Raw genomic sequence first — 12,204 nt, forward strand, 5'->3', positions numbered from 1 at the left:
TAAAATTGTGCCCCTCATATTTGCATGCTTTAGCGAAAATAGAAAGTAACATCTGATTTTAAAGAGTTGAAAAGTGATATTTGAATTTACTTTTTCTTGAAAATGTTACCAATTTGAGCGGAAAATAACCATTAACATTATTAGGATAAGAACTGAAGGGATCCTGAAATTTCAAATCTACCTGTATTCAATACAACTCCAATGTTCGTCATCTCCAGATGGCCTTGACAAAAAAAATCAGTCCAGCCTAATAATTCTCACTTTCTGGTATGTATTGGAATTTTAACGATTCCATTTAATATCAAATTCATATCCCTGAGTTCCTCACTCCATTCCTACCAACTCCCCGTTCTTAATGTCCAAATACTAAACCCATCACGTAATTGCTGTTGTCAAGGTACACCGCCAGGTAAACCTCTCCAAGTTCCCACAATGCAAAAGCCTACAATACTTACGTAATCAACTTTGAGCGAGAGCTCTATGATTTTTTAAGCTATTGTCTGAGATTGGTAGCGGTGTCCTTCGACCCACCCGCCTGGGGTGGGTCGATAAATTCCGTAAGTCAAAAAATTAAGCGCCTTCGGGAAAACATTTAAACCCATGTTTCAACAAGAAGGCGTCACACCTCTCAAAAGAGTGGTCTTTGTCGCGTGGACAATAAAAATCTATCATCGATTCCTAGTCGATTGCTGAGATAGATTGGAAGACACCAACTGCGTGGAATCGATAAAAAGCATCTATTAGCTGCTACCGGCAATACTTTCATCATATGTAATATTGTTTTGCTTTATAGATGAAGCAGAAAATTTGACGCTGCCCGACATTGATAATAGGGAATTCGATAGAAATAAATAAAATATCGTCAATATCTTCATGTTCGTTTGTTGTTAATTCTACAAATCTTGAAGGATCGGGAGATTGTGGGTCATTTTCTAATGAGGAGCGTTATTTGTAGAAAGATTAGAAGATAAGCGTGCAGTGTATAGCTTTCTTGAGGACAATTCTAATTGAATCAAGAAAATATAGGAAAAGTGATTGTCTTTTGCCTGTTCCTAGCCGTGAAATAAACTGTTGACCTGCCTACAGCCTCCTAAAAACTAAGAGGTCTACATCGTGGAATCAAGTGTTCCAACCTGAGATATTTCTAGTTCTTAGATAACAGGCGTCAGCGAAATAAAAATTTCTGTACTTTGGTGATTAAACAAGAATAAGAAAACATCAATGTTTTCTTGAATCGGTGATTTTGATGAAGTTGTAGAATGGCAAGACGGAATTGGGCCGGAAATATTTGAATTTGGACCAAGGCTTCTGAAATGGCTTCTCCGGACAACATTCTGAATGACATCGACTTAACCAGCAGGTATTCGGATATCATGGCTTCACCCAAAGGCAAGCTGAGCACCATCACGACAGTCAACTGCGAAGTTAGGAAGGATGAATCGAATGAGGCATCAACGTCGTCTATGGGTGACGATGGCGATGATATTGGCTATCGCGACCTCCTCGAGTTGGTAGGAGACACCGAGAATGCCTTGCCTCGATCGAAGGCAGCACCTCAACCAAGCCGGTGGGGCAAGATCGGGGGCAACGGCAAGGGTAGCAAGGCAAAGGCGATGTTCAAGGCGGCTGCATTGGTATCTGGCGTCACGGCTGAGCGTCGTTTTCGTAAAGCTAACAAGCCTTCACGCTCGAAGAGAAATCAAGTCGCCAGCGAAACGTCCCTCCATTACGACTGTGAAGAAATGAAGGAGACCTTAAAACCAAAGGAAGATCATCTGTTAGCTGTTAACAAGAGCTACATGAGACTTGGTTCGGTCATGAAACTTTCAGAGGTGAGTATTGGAGTAGGAAAAAAATTATATTAACTTTAAAGCATTATAGATAATATATTTAATATTCTTTAATTAATTGAAGTCTGTTATCTATTTTTTTAATGTGCACATTAAAAGAAAGGGACACTTCCGATTTTTTTTTATACAAATTTGTACTTAAAATGTGAATATGTTTTCATGTTGATAATATTCTAACGCCTCCCTTTTCGCTGATGTGCATACTTTCTGAGCGGGAATAACTGACTGAATCCGATGAGTGGGATAATAATAATAATAAAGTGCGTAGATACATCATTCATTCATTCGGCGTATGTCTTGAGCGTCCTATGAATAACACTTTTCTTATCATTTAACTTATTTATGGTTGGGAGAAATCGACCATTTCTTCCGGACAGTCATGAAAAAAAGATCTTCACTACCTAATGAAGGTGATTTTTGTCAAGAATATTTAAGAAGCAAAAAAAGGTTTTCACACCTAAATGAAGGCGAAACCCTCGATCAAACCTATTCCAAAAGGAATGTTTATGTTCATCATTTGGTAAACGAAGCCTGATTTCCATTTTTTTTTTTTTTTTGGGGGGGGGGGTGCTTTAGAATCGCTTTCCAAGGCCTTGCACTACTACTATTACTAATATTACTATAACTACTACTACTACCACTACTACTATTACTACTATCATTATGTCTGGTGCTTCTTCTCAGGAACGGTGCCACAAGAGGAGGGCAGACTGCCCCAGTTAATTTTGCAAGTAGTAAAAAAGGGGAAAGAGAAAAATAGAGAAAGAAGGGAACAAAACAGAATGAAGAATGGAGGATGACTATGATGACAATCATGAGGATGGTGAGGATGACGGTGGTGGTGGTGGTGGTGAAGATGACGATGATTATGAGGGTGAGGATGAAGATGATGAGGATGATGACGATGACGATAATATTACCAACAATTTTGAAGTCCATCAATATTCTACTCTTGTACAGTTGTCGTTATCATCTATAAGAATATCATCTTTCGCCCAAATGATGTTTTTTATCACATTTTGTTAAAGTCAATTGAATAATCTCCAAAAGGGAGTTGGTAAAATAATAAACCAACTGCATCATCATCATCATCATCATCATTATCATCATCATCATCATCATCATCACCACCATCACCGCCATCACCACCACCATCGTCATCACCATCACCACCATCACCGCCACCACCATCATCATCATCATTATCATCATCATCACCATCATCATCATCACCATCATCATCATCACCATCATCATCACCATCATCATCATCACCACCATCATCATTATCATCATCATCACCACCATCATCACCATCACCATCACCGCCACCATCATCATCATCACCATCATCATCATCACCATCATCATCACCATCATCATCATCACCACCATCATCATTATCATCATCATCACCATCATCATCATCACCATCACCACCATCACCGCCACCATCATCATCATCACCATCATCATCATCACCACCATCATCATCACCACCATCATCATCATCACCATCATCATCATCATCACCATCATCATCATCACCATCACCATCACCGCCACCATCATCATCATCACCACCATCATCACCGCCACCATCATCATCATCACCATCATCATCATCATCACCATCATCATCATCACCATCACCATCACCGCCACCATCATCATCATCACCATCATCATCATCACCACCATCATCACCATCATCATCATCACCATCATCATCATCACCATCATCACCATCACCACCACCATCATCACCATCACCACCATCACCGCCACCATCATCATCATACTAAGAAGAGTTTTTCGTTTTGGATGTAATTCCCTCATCACAGCCCCTGGATGGTTTAAACATTATATAACCCATTTTTCACACGTTTCATAAGAATGATGCCGAGTACTCCAACAGGTCAAGCAAAGTTTAATGCTCATTTATATTTGTTTTGCTTCTAATTGTCATCATAACACTCGTTAATAGATCTATATTTTAGCTGTGTAAATAGAACAAAACCATTAGCGAACTTGTTCTTCAACCAAAATATAAATGAATGTCTGCTCCGTTCACTAACGATCTAATTGAATACCTGGTGATAACGACAGACTCGGTTCTTTCTCATGATTGGGAGGTGTAATTAGTGATCTTAACCTTAATCAAAATGCATTGTCTCGTATTTGTGTAGCTGGATTTTCTCGCTTTTAATTGCGTGACTTTGCAAATTATTTCGGGAGTGGAAAGATGATAATATGGAAAATGTGCTTGCATAAGAAGTTATTAAAAAAGTTGTAATTACGAGGTAACGAGCAACTCATTAAAAACCATTGTGCAAATAATTCAATTCTGAACAAAAAAATACGTCAGAACTGCCCTTTTGAAATTTGAATTATGAATTTACGTAAGACTCTTATGAGTGTTAACACATTTAAATTAACATATTTGCTGAATCACGTCTGAGATCCCCCACCCCCCCCCCCAAAAAAAATGCTCTAGACCTCTAATAACGAAAAGGAAGAAGACATAAATAAATAATCAGGAACGATATTAAAGGGAAATAAAATACTGAAATAGTTGTGATTTGGCGCATCGATAGAGTATATCACACGGCAAGGGTTCAGAACGTTCTGGCCCCCCACCCTCATGGACATTTACTATTAATCCTCAATATTAAATCTTTGAGAGAGGACCCATTCGTCCTAAGTTCCCCATAACCGATATATTACAATAATTAAACAATGGCACCAAAACATTGTCATCAGTCAAACTCTGGGAGGGGGTCGAAGCTTTGTTAACACTCGCTACCCCTCCCCCTAAGCTTTGCATTGTAAGGCCAGAGAAAAAAGGGAAAAGGAAAGAGAGAAGGGTGAAATATGAAATAATTTTCTGAATATTATGTCAAAATTTGTCACAAATTTTGATTTTTTTTTTCAATTCAAAATGTCGAAGGTTTGCTCGCTCGCAGCTGTTTATAAATTTTTCGTGATATCCCATATCAGGGGCGGCAGAGCAAAGTTGAAAGTAGAGGGGCACCGGAAAAAGGGCAATTTTAATCTCTTTTAATCTTAAAACAAATAAAAAATCTACCGTGGCGTAATGAACAAAAAAAATTGAGGGTGCTCGATATGTCGGATCACGGAAATGTATAAGAAGTTGCGAGCGAGCAAAATTTTTGACATTTTTATGACGAAAATCCGATTTTGTGATAGATTTTAACAACTAATATTCAGAATATAATATCATACTTTACCCTTCTCTATTTTTTTCGTGGTCGTAAATTTTTTTTTGGGAGGGGCAAGAGCCTCCAAAGCCCCCCCCCCCCCCCTGTACGCCACTGCTTATCTACCCCACTCACATGACTCGTGAAACTTAAGGCACGTAGGATTATCCTTACAAGTTTTTTCCTTCATAAGTAGTAATATATAACGATAATATTTTCTCTTATTTCAAAGGGGCACTCGTTAACATATAAAATTATTTTATGGGTCCTTCTCAGGTGAAAATAAAAAGGGGAACCTATAAAAGGGCAAAGGGCTAAAGGCATAAAACGGATCCTTCTCAAGTATGGAAGGGGCAAAGAACACGTTCGTGATGGGCACTTTTCTTGGGTAAAAAGGGGCACTTTCTCACACATAAAACGGGTCTTCAGTTGAAAGGGGCACAGAAAACGTTCGTGAGGGGAACTTTTCTTGGGTAAAAAGGAGCACTGATACGAGAAAGGGCACTTACAAGAAGGCAAGGGGCACTTGCTTACACCTAAAACGGGTCCTCTTCAGGTGAAAGGGGCACAGTACACGTTCATGAGGGGGGATTTTTCTTGCGTAAAACAGGGCACTTTTTCGGTGCTTCAAAATTTGGGGCACTGTGCCCCCCGCCCCCCCCCCCCCCCGCTCAACGCCCCTGCGCCATATCTAGCCCCCTTAAAATTGTTGGCTCATTACGCCGCAGGTTTACCTTGTTAACTGACATAAAGAATTGCAGTTTTGAAAACAATATATGTTTGTACTTCCTTCTAGGCTGTTCGTCGTGGAAATGTCGAAGAAGTTAAGGAGAGGTTGGCATGCACCAAGGATGCCCTCCTCAACAAGCATGATAGAAATGGACTGACCCCTTTACATCACGCATCGGCTTCTAATCAAATTGCTGTGATGAAACGATTGATTGAACAGAAAGCAGGTAATTAAGAATGCCATCATTGCTCTGCCAACCAACAGAAACAGAATGCCAATGTTGCCGCTTGCGTTGCATATCCGATATCTACCGGATGTATTTACCTGACTGGCTCCTTACAAATATACATTTTTTTTTCAAATGCAGCTTGGACTACTGAGCTCGGACTCGGCTAATTTAATCTAATGGTCAGTGATTCTGGCGCTGATCGTCCGTGGTTGATGATATAGAGTTTTCACTCCACGGCGAACGGGGAATTCAAGAAAAAAAGAAAATGTATTGTCAATGCCCTTCATGACAAAGAACAATAAAGAAGCCTTTGTCGAAAATTTGTGAAATTTTAAAACAACAGTTTTGTCATGGACTCCGTACAAACGACACATTTGCCATTTTTCATCAACTCCGAAACTCCTGTCCAAGTTCACCAATTATCGACAAAGACCTCCAAGCTATTCTTTGTCATTTGACGAACATTTTCAATACATTTATTGTATTCTTGAACCCTCCGTCCATCGCAGAGCGAAAAAAAAATCACTAACGATGTTAACAAAACCATGAGAAGCAGAGGAAGTCAGCTACCTGCGCAAAGATCGGTTATTCAGTAAATTTTTCTACTCGATGTAGAGGACTAACTGCGATATATTTTCTTGCCCCGCCGTCAAATTGGTTTCTCTAAATACCAATCGACTCAATAATAAAGAAATTTTAAGCAAAATTATTTCCATGTAATAAAAAACATGAATGAACGGAAAGGGTCTAATGTCAATTACACGGTCAGAGTGTTGAGCGTGGCCATACAAAATAGGGCTCCGTCTTACAAAGAGTTGCGATTCATCCGACCAACCACAACTATGGAAAGCCAGCAATGCCAACATCTTAAATGCATGGTTTTTTCAAAATATTTTCTAGATATTGTGTTTATTCATACATTCCTTGCTTTTCTTGAAAAGTTAGGGTGGTTCTCTTGTTTTACAAAGGACATTGTAAAATGTCCTGTAAAAAAATATTTGACACTTATGGATTTCCATACACTCTTGAAAATGTTGGGCAACATACTTTTCCACACAACAATTGTTTAAACTTTATCCAATTCTGGGTAGTTTTAAACCAATAATGTGTGCTTCGGGTGAAAACCACACAGTATTGGTTGAAAACTACCAAGAGTTCGATTTTTTTTTAAACCAATTGTTGTGTGGACAGTATGTTGCCCAACATTTTAATAGTGAGCATTTAAGGTTGATCGGATCAATCGTAACACTTCGTAAGACGGGCCCTGGTGTTATTGTGGGAATTTGAACTGATTGTATCTTGGCAAGTATATTTGTTATTTGGTTTTTAAGCTGCATGTTCGATGCGATGGGGTCCTGGTAGGCAGGTGGGAAGATGTTGGAAAGGTGTTTGTGTATACTCATTAAATTACAGCTCATTAGCGCGATGCATGCGTAAGGATACTCGTCGACCTCTTTTAAATTTCCTCGTTGCCACTGCAACTCTGGCGATCTGTATCTTGATACACACCCATAGCTACAATTGCCTGAGCTGTATCAGAATTTAGTAACTTAATTACTGACTAGCATAATATGAATATAGTCAACGTAAACAAAAAATAAAATCGAAAAACTGGTTACTCTTTGTACTATGAAATCATGCCGATTTTGTCAGAGGCTTGTCAGAGATATTAATGACTGTACTCAGATTAGATTTTAGATAGGCCCTATGTTAGTTTATTCATCAACAGTGGGTTGAGGAAATTGGTCATGTATTAATAATCGGGAAAATCATTTCTTCAGATATTTGTTTAACCAGCTCCTAAATTCTATCAATGCACTCCTCTATGGTGACACGACATTTGTTCCTGCGATTTGCTCCGATCATAAATTTCCAGACTGATGGCATAGGGTTAGAGTTGGGATTTAGTATATTTTTTTGTTTTGAATAGTGTAAAGATAGTGATTATGGTCTATTAGATTTGAAGGTAAGGTTTTATGTTTGGCTTACCGTGCAGGTTTTCTATCGGAGCAATTGTCGCCAGAGCAAATGTCTTGGAACCCTCCTCAATTCCAAGTTGATCTAGGCTCATCTATATACTATTTCATTCGAGTTTCTACATTCTTCTTCCCTGCATGGGAACAAAGTCACGGGGCATTTATTTCACGTGTTTGTAATTAATGAGCTACAATACTTTGAATCCAGTTTGCAAATATTTCATTTTTCGCTACGTCTGACAAGCCTCTGCCAAGTTTTGGGGGTTTATAAGAACAAACTTTGTTTAGCAAGTGTGCATAAAAATAATTATGTTAGTAAATTATTCTTCTGAAAACGCTTTGCATTTCCATTCTTATATCCATTAGTACCGATTAGTCATTTATTAACCATCAGAAAACAATTTCTTCAGATGTTTGCTTCAACATTCGTAACATTTTTTTTATTCTGAAAATACGACTTCACAAAAACAAAATCGTGGTAACTTTACCTACAGTACTATGACCGGAATATTCATAATGTTTCACATAATACAGAAAACTTTCATCACTTGGGGATGATGAATTAAATCATTTCGAAGCTTCAACCAACCTTAATGATTATTTGGGGCGAACTTTCGTCCACTCCTGTCATGCCTGTGGACATTCTCAAACCAATTGATCACAAAGACCACCGCAGGCAGCAAACTCTGTAACTGATCAATTGGCTTGAGAAAATCCACAGGAGTGGACGAAAGCTCGCACCAAATGATCATTAAGGTCGGTTGAAGCTTAGAAGTAATTCAATGTTTCACATATTTCATAATGTTCTTTACTCTTAGAAATCAACATAAAAACAACCGACGGGAATTCGTCAACGCCTCTTCACCTGGCTGCTAAGAAGGACAGCGTTGAAGCGGTCAAACTCCTCTATGTCCATCATGCCGACATCGATGCACGTCAAACCAACGGTCGAACAACCCTGCATGTCGCCGCACGATACGGGTCCAAAGAGATGGTTGAGGTCCGTAAAATTATCAAGTTAATATATTTGTTTAAGAAAACTAACCATGCCGAAAGTCTTGTTATTTTCTTTTCTTTATCTAAGCCGGTCAAAGTCACCTAAAGCAGAACAATATTATTATGGTTTTAACTCTTCAAGGAGGAAAGTTAACCAATACCAGAGGTTACAGATCCATCCTGCTCATAAAAGGGATATAGATAAAAATGAAGGATTTTCTGTTTTTCTTTAGAAGATATTTTAACATTCGGCAGTTATTAAGAAAGAAATTGATTTCATACTTTAAATCTTGCCATAATGACTGAAGTGTTGGTTTGATATTTTTATCTAACTACCGGTACTGACAAAAGTCTGGCCATCCTTTCACTTTGAAAAATGAATTAATAACACTTCAACTCCAAGTCCCCAGGAAAGAATATAATAAATGATGAATATGATATATCCTTAACAAATCAATGCGTAAACTGAAGACAATCATGCAAAAAGCAATTTACTTGAGTGATCGGAAATACACATTTCAGTTTGATGCTTTCATGCCCGTTTCTTTCATTTTCTTAAAAGCCATTATCGAAACACCGGGCAAAAAGGTCGATGTTCAAGCATGCAAACAAAAATCTGTCTCTTGGTGTAATAAAATTGGAAACATTAGACCATTAATAAAATGTCCTACATAGTTTGAGACAAAATGGTTTATTTTTAAATGAAACTAATTGTACACACTCCATTACAAGTGTATACTCTACTCAGACAATGAATTGTGCGAAATTAATATGCATCGAATCTTCTGTTTTCTTACATCATCCTCAAAGCAAATACACTTCAAATATAAACTGATAAATAAAATTTTACAAGTAAATTTTCGTTGGATCGGTAATATTTGTCTTCAACCATACAAACATGATATTTCATTTCAATTTCTTTAATGCAATGCTTGACTTTTTAAAGGCCAACGACGATACTGTCGACTCTGCTTGTAAGCTTTATTTACTATTGAGATAGGTAAATATATCACGCTGTCGATATCATATGATTACTGGATTTTGGTAAATAAGGAACATGGTGTAATCCAAAAATCGTATAAATGATCGATTGTCATGTTTTTAATCAAATCAGGTTATTATTGATTTTGGAAAGAGTGACGTCAATGCCCACGATGAGGACTTCATAACGCCTCTTCACATCGCAGCTATAAAGCGAGACTCAAACCTGTGTCTGGCATTGGTTAGTATTTTATGTACCTCATTTAAGGTGAACTCCACACTAATGATATATAATGATGCAATTTTGTGAATGAAATGGTAATTTCACCAGGAAATACGTTGATGTGCCTATTTGAGCGAATATCATTGGATGGTAAGGCGTGTCTCACTGAGCGGCGAAAGCTTGCGAACGAAGTGAATTTTAGATTTCGGTAGGGTTCATGAAAAGGTTGCAAAAGGTTCTTAAAAGTTTGAAATAAAGTCTGTAAACATCTCATTAAGCGGCGAATGCTTGCGAAGGTAGATATTTCACCAGGGTTCGTAAAAGGTTGCAAGAAAGTTCGTAAGGAGTGTTCATTTTTGCAAACAGCTTTCCTTGTCGCAAAGAAATTTTGAATACTTTCCAAATTTATTTTCCTCAAACAGTTGCTAGCGTTCGCAAAATAGTTGTAAGCCTTTGAAGTTCTTTTTTGATCCGCCAATGAGCTACCAAATGACCACATGGCTCCTGTATAATATAGACCAATCGATTAAAAATGTGCGTCGAGCGTATGCGAACATATTTCCGTTTTAAAACAGTTCACATAAAAAAATTTGATATAGCAAACAAACGTAAGTCATAGTTTGCAACAGTCGTCAGAAAAGTTGGCTAATGCAAAATAAGCGACCTTCGTAATAAAAAAAATTATATTTATTCATTTTCGTTTATTGAGATACTCCCATTAAGAATGTTCGTTTTCATTATCAAAATATATTTTCGAACTGCTTCAAAATGGGGGAAATATTATGTTCGCAAACAATCGAAATATTCTTTTTATCAGTGGGTCGATTTTTTTTTACAGAAGACATTATAGGGGGAATACAATACAATAAGAAACATTATGATATTACCGGGGAGGAAGAATTTATGAAACTATGAAATACTTCAATTGGGTATACGAAGCCATCATAATCAACGAACTTATGACCGACTTTAATTACGGATCAATCTTAACTTTTATATTTATCTCTGTTTACTTTGTCAGCAAAGTGGATAACAAATGCGTAGTGGTTGTCATGGTCCAGAGTGTTTTTCTTCGAACAATATAATTCATTAATTTCTTCTTGCAGATAAATCGTGGAGCTCTGTTACAGGCAAAGGACAAACATTCGGCCACACCCTTAATGGGTGCTGCATCGGTAGGCAACGCAGATACAGCTAGAATCCTTATTGAAATGGGTATGTAGTCATTGTAGCAAGTAATATCAATCTATTGTTACATCCAGGTCTTCCTTCCCCCTTTTTTCTTTATCTTGCTGATACTTCCTTTCTTCACTATTTGACAGTCATGAAGGTGGTTGCCCATGTCCCCAGTAATACCACGCGTGCAGGTCTCGGAGCATAAACTCGCAATTGACAACAATTTCGTCATTAGTGCTACCTAGATTTGATTGGCTATCAAGCACTGTTACCATTGTGGTTATCACGTGAATTATCATTGGCGAAAGGGTTACCATCAATTTCAGGCAAATGGCATATTGTGCATATAGCTATTCATCCTATCTTTGTCGTCTTGAGTGGTAAGATCGACTGATTATCCTGAAAGCAGCAAGTGCATTCTTGCCGAAACATTCAGTCTTACTCTATCTTAAAGTGTTTTTGTATACAAAATATATTTCTTTATATAAATTTCATTATAAAACTTTCAATTCGGTTAAATGTACAAACGAGTTTCCGCTCCCTTCAAAAAGAATATTCAACCGTCCTATAAACTCAAGACTGCCGCACATGATGATATTTGTAAAACATCGAAGAATTATTATCTTATCCTCCGTGGAAGTATATATACCCCCCCCCCCCCAATTTATAACATTTTTGTAATATTGCATAAATCTGCAGCGTGTTTCAGCAAGGCTATGTTAAAATCACCGTGATTCATATTGTTCAATATTTCACTGTATATTGTTCATTTTTCTTTGGATCAATATTTATTGCTGAATATTTAAATGCAATTGTATATTT

At 37.7% G+C, this 12,204-nt stretch overlaps 1 protein-coding gene across 1 annotated transcript in view; it reads left to right on the forward strand.

Annotated features, from left to right (window-relative positions):
- Positions 1–495: 495 nt before the first annotated feature.
- The window catches only part of LOC129270494 (transient receptor potential cation channel subfamily A member 1-like), a 32,923-nt gene continuing 21,214 nt past the window's right edge, over positions 496–12,204 (forward strand). Inside the window, exons 1-5 of the mRNA XM_064105834.1 lie at positions 496–1,832; positions 5,868–6,027; positions 8,825–9,006; positions 10,117–10,224; positions 11,313–11,421. Of these exons, the coding sequence (XP_063961904.1) occupies positions 1,314–1,832; positions 5,868–6,027; positions 8,825–9,006; positions 10,117–10,224; positions 11,313–11,421 (1,078 nt within the window). The 5' untranslated portion in view covers positions 496–1,313. The remainder of the gene's footprint in view (positions 1,833–5,867; positions 6,028–8,824; positions 9,007–10,116; positions 10,225–11,312; positions 11,422–12,204) is intronic.

This window comes from Lytechinus pictus, chromosome 10, assembly GCF_037042905.1.
Source record: "Lytechinus pictus isolate F3 Inbred chromosome 10, Lp3.0, whole genome shotgun sequence".
In the NCBI taxonomy this organism is placed as follows: Eukaryota; Metazoa; Echinodermata; class Echinoidea; order Temnopleuroida; family Toxopneustidae; genus Lytechinus; species Lytechinus pictus.